The sequence below is a fragment of the Natrix helvetica genome (assembly GCF_964273705.1).
Source record: "Natrix helvetica genome assembly, chromosome: 5".
Classification (NCBI taxonomy): Eukaryota; Metazoa; Chordata; class Lepidosauria; order Squamata; family Natricidae; genus Natrix; species Natrix helvetica.
In genome coordinates, this window is record NC_138551.1 from 49,283,497 (window position 1) to 49,304,732 (window position 21,236).

General features: G+C 39.7%; 2 protein-coding genes across 2 annotated transcripts; one reads left to right on the top strand and one right to left on the bottom strand.

Moving 5' to 3' along the window:
- MORN4 (MORN repeat containing 4) lies at positions 1-10,554 on the top strand. The gene is made up of 5 exons (XM_081955743.1): positions 1-178; positions 4,339-4,436; positions 6,954-7,068; positions 7,472-7,581; positions 7,805-10,554. Exons 2-5 carry the CDS (start codon positions 4,355-4,357, stop codon positions 7,951-7,953), a joined length of 456 nt encoding a protein of 151 aa, XP_081811869.1. The 5' UTR covers positions 1-178; positions 4,339-4,354; the 3' UTR covers positions 7,954-10,554.
- Positions 10,555-14,031: 3,477 nt separating this feature from the next.
- HOGA1 (4-hydroxy-2-oxoglutarate aldolase 1) lies at positions 14,032-21,122 on the bottom strand. The gene is made up of 7 exons (XM_081955169.1): positions 20,729-21,122; positions 19,227-19,355; positions 18,949-19,076; positions 17,513-17,647; positions 16,267-16,363; positions 15,883-16,016; positions 14,032-14,897 (listed from the first exon to the last, which is right to left on the bottom strand). The coding sequence occupies exons 1-7, from the start codon at positions 20,973-20,975 to the stop codon at positions 14,748-14,750; spliced, it is 1,020 nt and encodes a 339-aa protein (XP_081811295.1). The 5' UTR covers positions 20,976-21,122; the 3' UTR covers positions 14,032-14,747.
- Positions 21,123-21,236: the final 114 nt, after the last annotated feature.

Consider the following 21,236-nt stretch of genomic DNA (forward strand, 5'->3'; position numbering starts at 1 on the left):
GGCAGCACCAGCAGCAGCCACCGGTAGAGCGGGGTGCAGAGCCGTTGTAGTCTACTAGATGGGCGTGGTTCCGGGCTGCAGGGCATGACTTAAGGATGCTGGGCTCGGTCGCGGAGCTGTCAAAAGAGACTTTGCAGTGAGCAGTTTTGATTCCACTACTGAGGGATGCTGCCTGGGGGTAAGTGATGACTCAGGACCGTTAGCATTGCCTGAAAGGCTGTAGCTTAGCAAAAACTAAAATAGAGGAGTATAGTAGGTCCTCTTGGATTGCTGGCTTTTTGTTCCTGGAATCAGATTCTGCTGATGTGTATGGAGATGTCCTCAGAAATTGGGAAACTGCTACCCGCATGGTTTGCTGCTGAGCAACTGCAGTTGCTCTGCTCCGTAAAGCAGCTGTAATTATTTCCAGGGAAGCAGCAGTCATTGTACTGTAAGATCCCTGAAAGGACAAGCAGGTCTCTGATTCTTTCTGTGTAGCCCTTTAGCAAGCTTTAATCATTCATTACAAATTTTTCTCTTTAGAAGAAAGCAAATGTGTTTTTTCACAGCAGCAAGTTTTTAACAATGTGATTCCGATTGGCATTTGAGAAAAGACTGGCACAATGTATTTTGCTCCTTTGTACTAGCCTTATCCAACCTAGCATATTCTAGATATATTGAATGTTCAGTCTTACTTTCTTCAGTCAGCATAGACACACTGACTGGATGAATATGGAAGTTGTCATCCAACACATCTGGAGAAAATCAAGTTAGGGAACATTCCTTTATACTTTCTCCTATGAGATGTATTGGTCTGTGTACAATGTTGTGTGGCTTGAATCTGAGATTAGTTTTGAAGTCTTGGTTCACTTCACAGTTATTATGCTGCTAGTTTTCCCATTTAATATAACATAGTAAGTGAGCACTCCTATTTTTATAATCTTGGCTTTATTACCTATTGATAAAAAAGGCTATTTTTCCCCTAAATTAACCTCTACAAATCAAAAAGAAATCTAAAATGAATTAGAGATGTTATAAAGAAAATAGAACATAACATCTTTTGTTGTTGCTCCATTGTACATGTGATTATTGCTCTGGAACCCCTTGGTTTTTACACTTGGAATTACTGTCTTTGTGTACTATATACCAGTATGAGAAATGATGTCCATGCTTAACAGCTTATCCAGTGGTATATGAGAATGACTCTAACAGAGGATTCGGGATAAGTGTATAGCACAAGTATGCTGAATACATAATCCACTAATAGGAGACATTTGAGGAATATGGCCACCGCCGAGACTGAGAAGTGAGCATTTTCCCCATATACTATTACTGCTTACCAATCATTTGTGACTCATTCTTCCTCAAAGGATTACAGCCAGAACATATAGAGCAAAGCAACAGAAATGCAGGCAGAATATTAATGTGTTTCCCTATACTGGATAGATGAATATCTGAAAAATTATTTTTGTAGTTGATGCATCTCCAAATGTTGCCCCTGAAGAATTAACAATAAAGACAAGTTGGGCATGTAGGATGAAAGAAAGCTTAAGTAGTAATAGCTTTTAAAAATATGTAAATATGACTATTGTCGCTTCAAAAAACATTTTTTTTTGTAATGTTTAATGTTCCAGCAGTCTTTGGTTTCTCCACAAGCAATCACATAGCCATTCATTTCTTACAGAGGAAAGGATGGTTCTCACCATGCCAACCATAAGTAATTCCTATAGCAGCAACAATTATAAGTAAGGAATCAGTTTCCTTATGTAGTGTTGCCCACTTTTTCTTTCCTAGCTTTTAGTGACTTTCAGCATTTAATACATAGGAATATAACAGATGCAACAATACCCAACTCAGGCAATTGAAACTGATGGACAAAGCAATTCAGAACTACAGAAGCCTTGTGAAGTCAGAGAAACTGATAGAATCTCAGAGATACAAGAATGTTAGAATCTATTCCACAGTTGATACAATTCCATAAACCATGTAAATGTTCCAACTGTTTGAAAGAAAGTCAGTAACTCTAGTACACTTCACTGCTATTACTATTCAATTCAAATTACTTCCATCTGGTTACCTGCTGTGGAAGGGTGGTCTGCATCTTTGAATTGATCCAGCTGCACTCTTTTTTTGATGGAGATCACCCAGGTTGTGTCCCAGTTATTACAGATAAATTGCAGTCATGAATGTTTCGCAAGTGGAGCCCTTTTGCTCAAGCTACGTTTAAATCTAGTCCAGTGAAATAAAACTAATAAATTGTAGCAACCTAAGATGTAAGGCTTAAATTTATTGTGTAAGGATTGGATATGCTTTCTAGTGAAAGTACAAAGTTGCTCTATATACAACTGGCATTGGAAAATACCTGTAGAATGAAAGTCAGTCTGTGGTGTGAGAACTCTATTACTATATCAATACCATTTGAGGGGGGATCCCATAAGAGTAGCATATCACAATCTATGTTTAAGAGGGTTATTCTTATATGTTTAGGATATAGGAGAATGGTTGAACTGGAAGTGATCTAGTTCAATATTGCGCTGAAGTTCATCTGAATAAAATTGCAGAATATTAATGGAAACAGTAGTTTCCATTTATTATGACTCAACTCTGAAATTGTGATGATACCTTAATTTAAGGTATCATGGTATACTATACCATATCATGGTACAGCACATACTATAAGTGATGCTTGAGCAGAGTCTGCAGGATTGTCTGGGACACTACACACCCTCTTCATTACCTGTTTACCTTGTTACCTTCTGGGAGGAGACTTCATGGTGTACAAAGCAAAACTTCTACATTCAATAAGTTTGTTCCATATAGCATCAACCTCCTGAACTCTCAAGTTTCCCCCTACATATTCAAAATGGACAGTGATTAATATATGTGTATGGTGTAATGTCTGTCTATGGTGCCGGTACATGTTTATGTATGTATATAGTATGTATATATTTGTGTTATGTATGTGGGTAGATATACACTTTCTTTTAAGAGCAGGCAACAGAATTTCATTTTTAATGTGGTCCGGTATGCTCGCAATAAAAAAAAATGACAAAGTTATCATGTGTGCAGAAGAGGGGAGGTAAGGAAAGACGGGATTAAAATGTACTTTTATCACTCTGAGGGGAACTGTCTGATTTGAGGCCACTATCGGCAGTATGCTACTATTAGTATTTTAGAAGTAATTCTCACATCAAAAATCGCTACATTGTTTTAGAACAGGGCTGTCAAGCTCCCAGTCCATGGGCCAGATGCCTCACATGCTGGCCACGCCCAGTTTAGCGAAGGGGAGGAAACTCCCAATATGTCATGTGATGACGCCATGACGCCATGAGTTTGACACCCCTGTTTTAAAAGATCTTAAGTGGCATCAATATGAAAGTACAAAGATTGGCATTTTGTTAATGTTTCAAAGTAAATGTTCACATGCCATTTTAAGCAATATACATTAGAATAAGCTGAACCATAGGGTGATATCTGGCTAGCTGGAATCTGGACAGCAGCATTCTCCAGTGCTATATTTCGTTTCAGCCCTAAATACATTATTGTAGTATTTCACTAACCCATTCTTATTTTGTCAGAAGAACATTTGAAAGTAATGAGTCAGTCATCAAAACAATGTGCCTGTATCCATATAACATATGCTGTCAATTTGGTCATTAACATTCTTAGTCTTCAATACCATAAAATATTAATAGTATCAATGCACAGTTATTTCATAATTTAATGAGAAAATACATAGCCCTTTCTTGGTTTGGGATTAAATTACTTCCTATAGTGTCCTTAAGCTAATTAGGCACTCCAAGCTATGAATGTACTAACTACGTAATTGCAATACTTTCGAAAATATATTGTGATGTTTGCTAATATCATGCATGAAATAAATACTATGATTTTGTGATGTTTGTGCAGCACCAGAAATGTTGTTTGGCTTACTATCAATCTCAGACATGGCTATTTCTTATGTGTGGAACCAAACCTAATAAAATATGGTTGCTCTGATTTTAGTGATACAATTAGATTACTTTGGAGAATGGACTTATAGGAGGCCCTTTTAGATGGTAATTACTTGCTTATTTCAAAATGGGGCAAGCTAAGTCTGCTGTAGTAAGAAACAGTGTGCCCCACCCTTTTTTCTTGACAGTACTCATTGTCTATCTTTCCCATTCATAGTGCCACAGTTTTGTAAACATAAACTCCATTCCCTCCTAGCAGTGATGAAGTTACCTAGTTTGGTAATAAAACATCAACAAAAAACTATGAAGCTCAGAGAGCACCAAGTCCTACAGTTTTGTCAGTGTTTCTTCTCCCCTTTCATTCTTGTCTTATGCTGTTCTCATTTTCCTGAACCTTCTGTTGCAGCTGCTATCCTGTTTTCATGAAAGTTAGTATCATGACCTTGACTAAAGGCTCATTCACTTACTCCAGTGGAGAGGAATACTGTGGAGAATGGAAGGAAGGTAAGTGAATTTTTCATAGGTGCAGTACCATTAGTTTTACTTGGAGGACCCTACTTGGGAATGATACATACTATTTCTATTACTATGAAGAATTAAGCCAGAGAATTTTTTTCTATTGTCATTATTAAATAGAATAAATTGTTTTGAAATTGGTTAGATCAGGAACTCTATTAAGATGAAGTTATGAAAATGACCATAGAACAAGTAAAGAGTCATAGTGTAAAAGAAGGGGAACATTCTCAATATTTATCTCAACGGAGCAAAATGGAAGAGCTTATTTATTTTAAACATATATTAGATGCACAAGTATAAAGGAAAGATACTTCAAATCTGTACACATCTGTAAACAGACATTTGAAAACAAAGCAATTGGAACCTACAATTGCAATACTATTAGTCATTAACAATAAATAGTATTTATACTACTTCTTTTTTCAGAAACAAGAACTATGTACCTTGTGTTCATTCTGTATTTCTAAAATTGGAGAATTACGCTGTGCTTAAAAACAATTGCTATCATAGATATAGCTGGTGAAAGGAATCCATGCTCTTGCCAGGATATCTCTGATATCTTTCATAAAAGGAGCTTGCACTAATAAGGAACTACAGGTGACTAGAAGCGATTCATCCCGTTTAACAAAGAAGATGCTTGCATAGCTTTTAGAAAAGGATGGCTATAAACTCTTTATTTCAACTTTGCAGTAGCTTCCGCAAAAAGCTATCTTGACTATTGCAAAGAATGGCTCTGTTGGGATAGGCAACAAAGAACATACCGTAAGCTTCATCCTGGTGAGAGAAGAGCTTCTAAATCTAGTTTTGCAAATAGGTTTTCTTTGAAAAGATGTCTTAGAATAATATGTTCCTCACCCAGATACCTTTATTAGGAGATGGAGATGACCCCCTTCATGATCCCTATACGGTTTACTATTGGTTAGTAATGATGGGCTGGAGTACATCAATATACTTAATAGTATCATGTGGGATTTGCAAGTCATACAATATGTAAATCTAGGCAGCAATATCATTATTGTTTGGAGTTAAACTGATGTTCTCCAGTCACTTGTGTTATCTGACAAGAAATAGGACAGTTAACAAAGATAAGTCTTTCCCTACTGCCAACAAGAAGCAAAATCCTAAAGTGGAGCAACTTTGGGAATTTTGATTCAATGTAACTTTTACTCTCACCTTATATGAAGAGTAAAGCCTGGAAGTAAAGGATTGAGGCATATAAACCTATTCAATGTTGTCAACAATGGTAATGACCAACTATATAGTTCTCTGTTGCCCTTTTATTTTATGTATACGATATCTATTCTTCGGTATGTCCAATGTCTAGAGCTACTGACATACTTTTTCTCATCTAGCACTGATCACTGCTCTCCACACTTATTTTGGTGGGGGGTGGGCGAGGAACTAAATACTGAAACTTCCAGTACTTTGAGAGGTACAAAAGTTTATGGACATTGCTATCTTTGATAAGTGGTGATCTGAAGCACCCCTTCACTCATTTCTACATATATACATCTACAATTGACATACCAAAAATGTGAAAGACAAACAACAGCTGGTCACTAAACTTTTTCACCTCTTTTTCCATCAGTACATTGGTAATATGCTGGACTATTTTTTATTTTTTTATTTTTGCTTTTAAGTTTCCTGCAGAAGTGATGAAAGCAATTGGGGAAACCGTTTCTTTCATTTTTAAAAACTTAATTGTAATTCACAAGAGTTCTGCCAGTTTCTCTTTCTAGCCCAAATGACAGAGGGAAGGGTGTTGTCTTCCAACCATCTGCCCAGAAAAAGTGCATCAGATAGAAAGATTTTGTTATTTATCAAATTCCATCTTATTTTTAGCTTACCAAATTATAAGCAAGAGTCAACTGAGTGTTTTATGTGAAATACCAAAGATCTATCAATGAAAATCACATGCCCTCAAAGACTTACCTCGAGAAAATAAGCAATTAATGCTTGTTTTTAGTAACCAGAACACCTGGCCAGCATCATTATCAAAGCTGAAAAATGGATTGAAAACTGGAAAGCAATTTCTTAAGCCCACTTCATTTCTAGCCAGTTTCAACATAGGACCCGGCTGGAAAAAAAAGTTGTTCTTTATAGATATATGTTTGAATCAGTGTATAATATGAGAATCTTTATAGTAGTGTCTATACAGTCAAATCTAGAAAACTACCATAGTCCTGTTCCTTGAGACCCACATATATATTTTAAAAAGAGTGCTGTGAACCTGTGCATGATATAATATAATGCATGGAATAATGCAGCCCACATGTTTTATAAATAATGATAAAATGGTAAAAGGAACAAACAAGAGGTTCCTTCCATTCTTGATTTGCCTACCAGATTATCTGGCATGGACTCTGTTATTGTTTCCCTTTCATTTTGAAACTAATATAAAGTAAGATGTCAATACAGTGATTGATAAAATATGGCCTACAAGCAACAGTGTCTACCTTTTTGGCCACCGATAGAAAAGTAATGCTGCTCATTTTCTTCCATTAGGACGTCGACATGGTATTGGACAATTGACTTTTGCTGATGGCAGCATTTACATAGGACATTTTGAAAATGGTCTCTTCAATGGATATGGAGTACTCAATTTTGCAGATGGTTCCAGGTGAGTGCTGGATTGTGAGTTCAGTAGCACTGTGCTAGCTAGTTCAAAGAGAGGATCCGCATGTATGATCTGAGTCATTTTCAGAAAATAAGAAATATGGAGTACATATTGCCCATGGTATAATAAAGAATTTTATAGAATGACTATATTGCTTCTTTTTGCCTGCATGAGTTTTCTTTTAATACAAGTGTGCAACAAAAATATCCCATATTTCTTGTCATATACTTTTTCAGTGTAGATCTTTGGTAGGCTGTAGAATGGCCATTGAACGTTTTAAGATATTCTATTAATACTTCTATGGCCCTCTTCCTTTCATTTAGTATTGATATTTTAAGAACTTTATTATAGTGATTGCAAATGAGATAGCGGTGTCCAATCGGACACACTCTTGTTGTTGTTGCAGATATGAAGGGGAATTTGTGCAGGGAAAATTCAACGGTGTTGGAGTCTTCACACGCTATGACAACATGATCTTCGAGGGAGAATTCAAGGGTGGAAGGGTTGATGGTTTTGGTGAGTGATAAGGATACATCCTGTGGGTGCAACTAGGCAGCAAAGCTAATAATCTTGGATTAAATCTATTTTGGGAACTCTGCTGCAGCATGGAACAGGGCAGAGTGAGAGTTTGTTTAAAAATACCCTCCTCTGAGATACATGCAGATATACTGTATTTCACAGCACTGCATGCACAAATCAACTTTCCTACTGAACAATGTTGTTCTATTTTCTCCCACAGGACTTTTGACTTTTCCTGATGGCTCTCATGGGATACCCCGTAATGAAGGCTTTTTTGAAAACAACAAACTCTTGCGACGGGAAAAGTGCCAGACAGTAGTCCAACGTGCACAGAGTGCCTCCAAGATGGCACACAGCTTGACAGCATAAGGGGTATACATTCTACCATAACACAGGGCTTTCTTACGACTGGCAGCCTAACCCAGAGGTGGGTAAGAGTGTGGAGTGCAAGATTCACAGAGGCAAATACCATCTCTAGGATGCAAACTATTATAACTGAACCCTGCTTGCCTTTATCATTTCCTTAAGCACCTTGGCCCCTATAATGTGAACTGGTGCCAAAACTCAGCTATGAAGCCTATGTCTCCCGTCAGTATCACATCCAAGATCATAGCAATTCTTTTGTCAGAAGCATTCTCCATTAGACAGATTGCTAATCCTATAACCCCACAATTGAGTTGGGCACAATGGGTATCCCAATTACTGGGGCTCATTAATATACAATCCATCTTTCTTGCCACAAACCTAACACAGCTGGAATGTTATCGTTATATGATCAGTTGAGTTGGTTTCCAGTGGTCAAAGGAGGATTAAAGAACTTGCATTTAGTTTAATTTTCTATCTTCTTATATGTCCCTAAACCTCTAGTTGATTCCTCACTGCTCAGTCTTCCTTTCTTTATAAAAAATTAAATGAATAAATATAAATGAATAAGTACAAAAAGCAAAAAGAATTAACATATTGAGTGGCATTAAGAATTCTAGACTTTCTGAATGTGACTTTTAACAATTTTGCAGATCGGCATAATAAGAATGTCTTGAGTTCTGCTACACTTTATGCTTTAGGCTCCAGAATAGATCCAGGATCTCTTTCCACTCTTTATTCTAGCCTTGTGTTTTACACAATTTGCTAAGGCCGTTTTCACTGTGAGCTTCTTGTGTGACAGATAGCATTTCACAATTATCCCTTCCTTACATGAGATGCAGGTCACATAACTAAGGGCCATGGTAGGAAGAGATTCACTAAGCTCCAGAGATGTTACATGGTTTTCATCTACCATAGTGCCATATATATATATATACAGCTGTATCATTTTACAAATGTTAAAAAGGGAGTATCGTTACTTTTTAACGCCTTGCCTCTGCTAGTCAAAGGACAAGGCAAAGTTGTGCAAATTTCTTCCTACTTCAAAACTGGAAGTTCTTTGCACACAAATACTCCTAGTCTCCACCCACACTTCCCTCTTTTGGCTTCTGAAATTTTACCACACATTCCATTAATATTTCAAGCCTGACTTTGCTGCCTTAATGGCTAGACATTTGCTTTAAACTAAAAATGAATCTCAGGATGCTGATCACTAGTCTGATATATTATAATATCATAATGGCATGTATAGCCCTGTATGTATCCAAAATAAGCAACAGCAGCTTTTATACAGTGCTGTAAAACTAAAGAGACAGCTGTTCCCAGATAATGCCATACTGTATATCTTTATAGAACAGTGTTGCTCTACCTTGGCAACTTTACAATGTGTGGACTTCAACTCCCAAAAGTCGTCAGAAAGGTGCCAAGGTTGAGAAACACCATTGTAGAAAATGCATTAAGTAACATTGGAACCTAGCACAACAGCTTATAATAACTTATAAATGTGGAGATTGCAGGGCATTCTTAATATATAGTACAAATAGATGGGCAATGATATGGAAGGGATAACCGGTTCCTTGCTAGAGATGCAGGCTGAATGAAAATACCAGGCTGGCGGAATAGAAGTTAAATTTTCTAGAGATGATAGCAAATCCCTCAGTGGGGTAACAATTTAGTTAAAATGGGTCAATAAAGAATAAATCGATATCTGTCAACCCTTTTATGTTTCTGTGCACTAAAATTAAACATGGGATTGTTTAAAACAGGGGGGGGCGTTCTTAGTCAAGCATTGACCCACGTAATGTGTGTTCCTAAGTGCCATGCTGGAGCCCTTGTAACCAGCCTATCTCCACACTGAATGTCTGTGTGTCAATGCTACCCTTGTGCCTTTGTGTCTTTGCCCATCTAAGGGCCTTGGCCAAATAAAGAGTTGCTGAAGCTCGACTTTGGTGTATTATTTTCCTCTGATACCGAGGCAGGTGGATTAGCCTTATTCAATTATGCAGATTCAGAATGGGTCTTGTGTTTATTCTAGTCTGATATGCAGTAGTGCCAAGCATCTGAATTTTGATCACAAATCTATGGGGATGCTGCAATGGTAGTAAGTGTGAAAAATGCTCATAAATCACTTTTTTCAGTGCTGTTGTTAACAGTCACTAAACGTACGGTTGTAAATTGAGAATTACTTGTATGTAGGTTTTGAAAATTTTCTTTAAATCAATGTATTTTGTTACATACAGTAAACTACATTTTATTCATTTGTTTAATTGGGTTGTCTTTATCTAGCTTTAAGACTCATGTGGCAAACTAGTCACATTTTAGATCATATGGAAAATGTAAAAAGGTTCACAAACTTCTCAGCATTACTCTATAGACCCCACTCACTCGTTCCATCACACACTCATTCAGTCCTTGAGAGATTCAATGGGAACTAATCTGAAAAGCTTCCCCATCACTGCAATGAGAATGGTGCATTATAGGGCAACAAATTTTGAATCAAGATACCTCAGATCAGCTAACTTATAGAATGTGTACAAAATCTGGGACCCATGACTCTCATGGGATTGAAATTTGGTGGTGTCGTGGCAGCTGATGCAGTCATGTGATCATTAAAAAAAACCTACTAAAGTTGTTGCTGCTCCCAGTACTTTTTTCCTCCTGCGGTAATTCAGTTCAGTTTAATAAGAAATACATCTGAAATGTTGACCCAATGGGTTATGAATTGTCTAGTTATCTTAAAAGGTGTTTTTCCAACACTTTTAATAGACCATCTCTGAATATATGAATTTGCTTTAAATGGTAGATTCAAACAATACTTAGCCAAGACGCCATTTTGTTTGCTTGTGACTGAGCAATTGTATGAATTCAGCTGCTGTAATTTATCCAGCAATTAAGATTATATCATTTATTTATTTATTATTTATTTATTAATTAGATTTCTAGACCGCCCCCTCTCCCCGGAGGGACTCGGGGCGGTGTACAGGTATAGATTTAAAAACCCATCCAAACAATAATATACATCGTTAAAAGTAGATTAAATAACCCCTGTACAATTTATAAAAATTAAAACTAACCCATAAAACCAATCATAAAATTTAAGAACCAAAGCCAAGGTGTGAAGGCTGGAATTAGGCCAGGCCGGCTAGCTGGAACAGGTGGGTTTTAAGTTTCTGACGGAAGGAGCGGAGATCCGTAGTCAATCTAATGTCAGGGGGAAGGTCATTCCAGAGGGTTGGGCCCATCACAGAGAAGGTTCTTCCCCTAGGCGTCGCCCGCTGGCACAGCCTAGTGGACGGCACCCGGAGGAGTCCCTCTCTGTGTGAGCGGATAGGCTGAATGGATGTATGGGGCAGGATACGATCCCGCAAATAACTAGGTCCTGTGCCATGGAGCGCCTTGAAAATGATGGTCAATACCTTGAAACGCACCCGAAAAGCCACAGGCAGCCAGTGTAGCCCGCGCAGGAGAGGTGTTACGTGGGAGTAGCTAAAAACTCCCGAAATTGCCCGCGCGGCCGCATTCTGAACCAGCTGTAGCCTTCGGGTGCATCTCAAGGGGAGCCCCATGTAGAGAGCGTTGCAGTAGTCTAGCCGAGACGTCACAAGCGCATGAGTGACTGTGCGAAGGGCGCCCCGGTCTAATAGGGGACGCAATTGGCGCACCAGGCGAACCTGGTGGAACGCCCCCCTGGCCACGGCTGTCACATCGTCGTCCATGGACAGCCGGGCATCCAGAAGGACGCCCAAATTGCGCACCCGATCCACGGGGGCCAGATGTTTGCCCCCGATGGCCAGTGATGGAATAAGCTGGTTGAACCGGGGCGCCGGTAGCCACAGCCATTCAGTCTTGGACAGGTTGAGCTTGAGTCCGTTACTTCCCATCCAGATCCGTACGGCTTCCAGACACCAGGACATCACTTCAATAGCATCGTTGGGGTGGTTTGGGGTAGAGATGTACAGCTGGGTGTCATCCGCGTACAGATGGTAGTCTACCCCAAACCCACGGATGATCTCGCCCAGCGGCTTCATGTATGCATTGAACAGGAGAGGCGAGAGGACCGACCCTTGTGGCACCCCACAAGCGAGAGGCCTCGAGGTCGACCTCTGCCCCCCTGCCAATACAAATTGCACTCGGCCGGAGAGGTAGGAGGAGAACCACCGCAAAACGGTGCCCCTCACCCCCAACCCCTCCAATCGATGCAATAAGATACCATGGTCGATGGTATCGAAAGCCGCCGAGAGATCTAATAGGACCAGGATGGAGGAGCAGCCCCCATCTCTGGCCCTCCAGAGATCATCCACCAATGCGACCAATGCCGTCTCCGTGCTGTGGCCGGAAACCGGACTGGCGCGGGTCCAGATAATCAGTTTCCTCCAGGTGGCGTGGAAACTGTTGTGCCACCACTCTCTCTACAACCTTCGCCAGAAAGCAAAGGTTGGAGACGGGACGGTAGTTGGCTAATAAAGCTGGGTCCAGGGAAGGCTTCTTGAGGAGGGGCCTCACCACCGCCTCTTTCAGGGCGGCCGGCAGGAACCCTTCACTCAAAGAAGCGTTGACTAACTCCTGGAGCCAGCCTCGTGTGACCTCCCAGGATGCCAGTACAAGCCAGGAGGGACACAGGTCCAATAAACATGTGGTGGCTCGCAGTCGCCTACGCAGCCTGTCCATATCATCGGAAGCAATGGAGTCAAACTCCTCCCAGAATGGTACCTCACGACCCGCCTCCGACGTTTCCTCCAGACCACTAGCAGGGACCAGCTCGCTTCGAATCTGAGCAATTTTGTCCTGCAGATACTCCCCAAATTCCTCTGCTCTGCCCTGCAAAGGGGCTTCCCGCGGCCTCTGTTGGAGGAGGGAGCGGGTCACCCCAAACAGGGCGGCAGGGCGGTTGTCTGCGGACGCAATAAGAGTGGCACAATACTGACGCTTGGCCACTCTTAATGCCACAAGGTAAGTCCGTAAATGGGCTTTCACCTGAGTTCGGTCAGATTCAGAGCGTGACGATCTCCATCTGCTCTCTAGGCGTCTCTTGTGGCGCTTCATCACCAAGGGGCCTGGGTGGTTCGCTGCCGCAGGAGAGGCCGCAAAGGCGCCACCCGGTCCAAGGCCCCAGTGGCCGCACTATTCCATGCAGCCACTAGGTCCTCCAACCGGGTGTGGATCAGGGCTACAGGAAATGGCCCGAGCTCCATCTGGAACCTGTCAGGTTCCATCAGGCGCCTGGGGCGGAACCATCTTGGGCAATCCAGTTCCGCCTCCCCGCGGTGGGGAGTAGCGGCTGGAAAGTCATAGCTTAGCAGAATGTGTTGAATGCAGCCAATGAGTTTTAGATAATTATAAGCAACTCCAATATTTTCCGAAGTTATTTTATTATATTCCTTTCCATTTTCCCTTTGCTCCTTTGACCTACAACTGTCAAAATTGCCCCCTTCAGCAATCTTCCTCTGATGCCGGTCTTTGTATTTGTAACTGCCTACTATGCTGGCAAAATGTTGAGTCCTTTACTTTTTTCATATCGACATTTTTTTAAAAGAAAATTTTGACACAGTTAGTTAGCTTCCATTAACTGGTTCAACTAAACTTAAGTACTTGTAAAGAAGCAATGCATTTTCTTATTTACAACTTCAATTTCCCCCAACTTTTTTCACTTAAAGAAGAGATTTTCCATAACAATTTTGTTTCCAGGCATGCTGCTGGAATTGTATAAAATACTATATGAAACAGCTTGATTAAATCTGATGCTCCAGTCTCACTGACCTCCAGCCAGACAGTTATTGGGGTTGGGGCTGTGACTATATAGGTACAATTATCCACTTCTAGTCATTTTGGATCTGGGTGTACCGCAAGAAGTTGTACCATCAATTAGTCTTAGTGCGTTTATGCTTTAGCTAAAAATATAGTCATCAGCAAAACTATTGAACGGTTCTCCATTTCTTTTTCCAAATATAATATACCATTATTAGACAGCAGACAAAGGACAATAACTGAAGCATAATTATCTTGAAGAATGTATTTTTATGCCACTTCTGCCCTTGAGGACTGTGAGCAAGACTCAGACCTATGTAGCAGTGTTTTATGAAATAATTAAAAAAAACCACTTAAATTGTGTTGATCTAGCTTCAGTGAATACCATAAATGTATACTGTAGATAACAGGTTAGTGATAGATTGTAGTGGAGAAAAGCTGTGTAGTCTCTAAAAGTCAAAAATGACTTCATGGCACATAATCATTCACTAATTACATATTCTTATACCATCTCAAGAATATTCAATTTTTCAGTGGATCATACAACTATTCAGCAAACTCAATTTACTGTGCATGAGGTAGCAGTGCAAATGGTATTTTGACCTAGTAAATCATAAAAATGAATGAAATGTCATCTTTTACATAGGACATTAAGATTACACACATCTAATTTCTGAACCCAGAGAATTAGCCTTTCACCATTCTATGATTCCATAACTAATCGGGGTATAGGAGAATGCTGAAAAGATTTAGAAGATAGATAAGACAATATCCTAGACATAGGTGTGCTATGTAGAATTGAGAAATTTTAAGTGGCAAAGGAATGTTGGGCTTCTAATCAACCATGAGATGCAGGTATAGCATTTTCTCATCTAAAGCTCCATTCTGAAGATTTTACTCCATTGTTTTGTTGCCATAGCAATGCTCCAATAAGTACACTATGAGTTGAGTGAGCTGCATGCATTTAAGTAAATTGCAAGACATGTGAGCCTTTCCCAATTAAACAGTAATTGGCTGCAGCAAGATTCCAGGCATTGCTAGAACTCCTTTGTCCTTTAGAGCCAGCCGTTGGAGGTGAAATCATGGCGTAATTCCATTAATTGTATCTCAGTTAATGGGAGCAAAGGGGCACGGCAAAAGCCTCCTTTGTAGCCAAACCACTCCATCGCCTGCTTGAGACCTGGGACCCCAAATTTCCGGGTGACCTGTTGGAACACAAACGATATAAAATTCTAAAAGCTACTATCAGACTAATATTGCAGAATAACTGTTTACAAATTTCTTTTCATGCAAGCACTCTGATAACAGAAAGTGGCACAGATTGAAGATTTGTACTATCTAAGGATTGGTATCGTTAATGATGACAATTATTTCTCTGCAGTTTTTCCGAAATCTAAGTAAAGAATTCAGATCTGCATCATTTCAGCATTTTGAGACTCCTTGAAACAATGTACATTATTATTTTGGGGGGAAATTGTTATTTTTTGCTTAGATAACATAAGATCTGGAGTTAGTATAAATCTACTACTAATTCAGGTCAATGGTTTACATTTACATTTTACTCTACTTTAACTGACAGATATAAAGTTTATTCCCAACGTTTCTGTCAAATATCTTTTAACAAGAGATGCCACAACAGAAAGACTTGGAAAATTAATAAAGGTTAATTAAAATTTAAAAAGCCAGGATTTTTAATTAATTAAATGTCCTGGCTATTTTTTAAAAAAAAAATAATTGCGCCTAAAATTAATCTGAAAATAGTATTTCAAAATTCATAATTGTAAAAAAACAATTGTGTGTGTGTGGGGAAGAGACACATCCTGGAAACACACTGTGAATGAAACACAGGTTTTTCAAATGTTGTGATCTTTCCCTCTAAATGTATGTTAAAAAAAAAAAAAGCAAATAGAAATTTTAAATGTAAGTTCAAACTATTGGAATGAAAGGAGGAGATCAGTAGCAGAATTGCTTTATCGTTGTATTTATCGGTATGGGGCACACAGCCTCCAGGTCAAAGAAGTTTGTTTTGACAAGTGGATAGGATTGGACATCAGGCTGATTCCTGGCTGTGGGAATGCCACAAAAATATTGGATTTTAAAAATTATTCTAACCTTCTTTCCCAAAACTTGCCAAAAAAGGATAGTTCCACTTCAGAATGTTTAAGTTCCCCCAGATTTAAGGGTTCTTACTGCAAGGTTTGGCTCAATCAGTCGGTGCTGCAGTTCACGGGCTTCATCCCAGTTTGCACCCCGGCAAAGATCATCAAGCTGACAAACAGGACTACCTAATACGTTGGCAAGGGCACAGACTCCTCCTGTAGCACCTACAGTAGAGCTCAGAGTCAACAGAAATAACTTATAAACTATTCACCTCCCCATATATACTTCATCCACCCCAAAAGCTTTTTTTGCATTATTCTAGAGTAGAGCATGCTAACTTAATAATGCTTCTTGGCAATCATATACATTGTAATACAACTATATTTTTATAAGTATTTTTTAAAATATTACAATAGCTGCTTTCCTATTCTGCGTTGCTTCCCCATATCCTGAAACATTTATCCTACAACCTACCTACAATATAGCTGGCTAGCAAAAAACCAGCTGATCCTGCCAGTACCTGGAAGTCTTCATTCTGCGTCTTGTGGACAAGCAGCCCCAGGCGTGTAATCTGGGAAAAGATAAGGTTGGTTTCATAGCAGGAGATAGCACTAATCACTGAAATGCCAAAAGGTGTAATTAGCAAAAACACAGGATGCTCATGGTGATACTGCACTCATAAGCACACATGCCAAGGAAGTCATAAATACAAGGCACCTTAATAAACATTTTAAAATTGTCTGTTCATGTTGCTTGTTTTTGCTAAAGCTACCTTTTCCAATATGGATCTCTCCAGATGTTTTGTCCTAAAAATCCCAGCAGCTCCAGTCTGCATATCCAAAATGGTAATGGGAATTAGAATAAAACACCTGGAGAAGGCCAGTCTAAAGTTTGTTATCTTTTTAAAGTTTCATATTTTTCCACTTTGTTTTACAAAGGTCTTGATATTTAAAAGACAGCTAAGGACTACACAGTCTCAAGCATCATGCATCTAGACAGGTCTGCTGAAAAAAGGTAACACAATTTTAGATTGCAGAAGCTTGTTAGCAAAATTTCCCCTATGTTTAGGATGATGTTTGGAAAATGAAATTTTAAATGCTTCTATACAGCTGTGCTTGAAAAGAAATAGATGTTTTCCTAGGGTAGACCAGAGCATACATAGTTGGGATTTCATCCTATACTGGTTCTTCAGAAATAACTATAATTGCCACAGAAATATTAGCTTTTTTTAATCTTTCACATTTATATTACATCCTATTCTTCAATATACTCAGCCTAGGAATTATCATGTTTATTCTTACCCATAAGTAAAATAAACTTTGTCTGTTATCACCCAGTGAGCTTTTTGATGAAACAGAGATCTGAACTTGAATCGTCAATCTAGATATGGTATAGTGCCCTCTATAAAACAGTAATGTGAACTTTAATAAAGTACCTGTTAGTTTAATGTTCAAGTGATAATGAAATACATGGGAAACTGCCATCTGGCTGTGCTAAAAATGTTTTTAAAGTATTTTCTTCAACAGCTTAAACATTAATTCTTCATAGGAGGAAAGAACAATTCACAGATCTCCAGGTCTCTTAAGAGAAAATGTGTACAACAGCTTTCATTCCTTAACATCAAAAGATACCCAACATGTAGAATCTCATATCACCGAGAAGGAATAAGAATCCCCTGAGGGGATCACATTAGTGCATCTGGTTGTCATATTTCACTCACGTTGCCATCACTGTCCTTGATCCCCACTATGTTAGGATGTTGCGCGAGGCTGACCACTGCCTCATTGGGCAGTTCCAAACCTGTGTTGGCTGGAACACTGTACAGTATCACAGGGATTGGAGATGCATCAGCCACCTGGGAACATAAAGTAGTAAAGCATGTGGGCCCACAGGGAAACAATCTACCAGTGAACTACAAACTGCTCTTTCAATATCAATCTTCAGCAAGGTCCTCTCACCTACGTCCAGGCAATATAAGGCAGTCTCCAATTATTGCAGAGCCAGGATGATGGATGTGTGCCATATTCTTTCTTTTCAAAGAGAAGGTTACACTTCGTCTTTGATTGCTATGCTAAGGGCTGTATTTAAATAGTTGTCAGGGCCAAAATAAAAGCTACACTGAATTTAATTGACTAAATATAATTAAATTAACTAATTAATAGTATTTATCTCAACTGTCAAAATAAACACTACACTTTGATGCCAACTTCTGGAGGATATCTGAGGCTTTCAGAGGAACATACATTCTTGGGGTCACAAATTATGTACCTCTGCTGCATGAATATTGCAATTGTATCTGTCTTGAATTTTACTCAGCTTGTTATTGCACTTTAGTATTTAGAATCTGGACAACTGAACTGTTACATGCATTTCCTGTTCAGTAGAATGTGGATCATCGGAATATAATATTTTGGTGAATTGTGATACATCCATTCTTTCATCACAGCACATTTCAGAATTGTGGTCCTTCTATGGCAATTAGCATGACTTCAAGAATGTCTTGTGATTCACCAATTGTTTAACTCAGTCTGTTCTAAACTGACATCTTTCAAATATGTTGGAATTATAATTCCCAGGATTCCCAGCCAATATGGCCAAATCTTATATACAGCAATTCCAGCAAATGTGGAGGACACAGATATAGAAAAGCTTTTTCAACTGCTTGTGAAATTCTCAGTGTCTTGAGAATGAATAATGAGAAGTTAATCTCAATTCTATAATGAAAATGCAAATTGCAAATTCCCATTATTCACTTTCTGTTCAACTCTCAGTCTCCAAATAAAAGAATTCAAGACAAAGTACTTCTATCTGTAATCAGCCACTAAATAATGTAAGAAATTTCACCTGAATCAAGGACACTTAAAAAAAAAGCTGAATTTCTATTATGTTTGAATTCTAACAACACTTTGAAGTTCAAACAACATGTAATAGATAAGGACTACAGTACATAACCTTTCCATCACTGTTCCTAGCATCATCTTAACACATCTTCAAAAACTTTCTTTATCACCAATCATCTGATCTGGTTTATACATAATACTAAGCCATAATGTCAGCTTTACTTTTTTGTCTTATGGTGTAATGTGATACCTTTGAGACCACTTCAGTCATCTCTAATAAATATAAATCAGAGATTATCCTGACCCACTTCTTTACCTGGGTGTAATGATGGATCAAGGCAGCACTGGTCATACTTCCACGGAAGTAGCAAGGAGTCACCACGAGAGCAGCATCAGCACCCTTGTCAGCCATTTGTTTTGTTTTCTCAATGGTGCAGTGAGTTGCTAAGAGAAGAGATATAAGTGACTTAAAGGACAGCTCTTGGGATACTAGGAGCTTCTTGAGGGTCAAATAAGACACCAGGCATAGAATCCTTATATAAGGTATGGTCAGCTAGAGGCCAACTCCTCTAGTCCACCTTTTTTATTGCTCACATTCACATCCTGACCCAACCAGAAGAAGCTTTTCCTTAGGCACAGCTTGGTGCACCCGCATCACTACTTCCAGGCATTCCTCCTGTGTCAAGTAGGGAGCTTCCCCATTGGAACCATGTACTACAAAACCTAGAAAAATAAGAAGATAACACTGAGTAGCTATTTGTTTTTCCATCAAGCAAAATATCCTACAGATACAAGGATACTTAAAGATACTTTAAGTAGACGAGATTGTGCAGAAATTGACAGGTTGACCTTGAAAATTAAACAGAAAGAGGATGTAGAATATTATCAAACATGGAATTTATTTTACCAGTGGTTGGGAAAAAAGGGATGGAGATTAAAAATGCAATTTGTATTGTTAAGCAAATTAAATGCCCAGACAACACGATGTTTATTAAGCACTAAGAAATGTATTTAACAGAAAAGCAATTCAAATAAAAAAAGAAGTACATAAGCTGTTGGTTATGGTTATCTGCTAGTTAATGTTAGTAGAACATTACTCAGGGAAAGGAAAAATCTGCTATCCATTGCATGTTCCTCCATTTTCCATCTACAGTAGACTAGGTCCAAAGTCTGGGTGGGCAACTATGCGTGCCCTTGAAAAGAAAATAATTTGGCTGTGCTTCTCCTTCCTATACTTTTGAAAGCACTAATAAAGAAAGAAGGGTTGGTTTTTCCCCCCCTAATCTTTCTTAAACTAACAACACTAGAAAAAGTGGGGCAAAAGGAAAAGGGTAAGGATGAGATGGTTAGATAATGTCATCGATGAAATGAACATGAATTTGGATAAATTCCAAGAAGCAGTGGGAGGCAATAGAACCCCAGTGTGGTATGGTCCATGGTGTTGCGAAGAGTTGGACACAACTTAGGAAATGAACAACAACAACACATTCTGGATGATATTCATTCATATGCCTTCCTGCTACAATTTACGGGTGGCACTTTCTCCACAGTGAAACATGTTGGTTTCTTGCCCAAAACTGAACATTTTGCCTGCCAGAAAGGTGCTTTTAACAAAAGTCTGTCCAGATGGCCGGAGTTCACCATTTATGAACAAGTTAATATACCATGCTTTAATTAACTATAATTTACTGAATAAACTGTAACTAGTTGGGCTCATAACCACAATGTCTGGGATCACACAACCTGTCACATACAGTGACCCAGAGGCTTAATGTGGTAATAACTCTGTTCATAGATACACCATTAGCTGTAAAAAAAGAAAAGAAAAGAAAAGCAAGGTGTTTGGTGGCTTTTAGAAGGCCAAAAGCAAGCATACTGGAAACACTATGATTTCCCCACCTTTCCGCAGGGTCCATAGGACACATTGCCACAAAAACTAGATAAGTAACAAATTCAACAGAACTTGGCCAAGTAAAGTAAGGCAGAGTGGCACCCAAGCCAGGATCGCCCCAGGTGGCTCTCGCCTCCCTCCCGACAGATGCCTTACCCAAAAAGGACCCCGCGTGTCCTTCTCCCCTCAAGAGTCCCAACCCTACCTCGGAAGGGGATTTCGGCGTAGAGGCGCAGGTTCTCCTGCAACCGGGCGTAATCTACACGGCCTTGAGACGTGAAAGGGGTGACGAGGGGCGGATAGATACCCCGCAGGTCTAGGCGGCGAGCAGGTGCCGCTGCAGCCAAGAACCTTCGGAGAAGACCTCCTGCAGCCACCAGCGCGGGGCTCGCGCAAGGGGTCCGCGGCCAGAAGGGGCGCAGAAAGCGCGGGGCTAGGGTCGCCCCGGCCATCCCGCTGTTGACCGATGCGAATGCTGTGCCGCCCCGGGTCACCGGATCCCTTGAAGAAGGCGGGGGGGGGGAAGTCCCCCGAGACCGCCCGCGGGGCGGGAAGTCAAACCACACCAGCTCCGACACGGTTGGCTGAACTCCCTTTAGGAGACCTGAAAGCGAAAAAGCAAGCGCTGCTTTTCCTTCCCTTCGTTTCTTTTACAACTTTCAGGCTGGGACTGTACGGAAGTAGGCCAAACGCCCTCCGAGTCTAGACTTTCC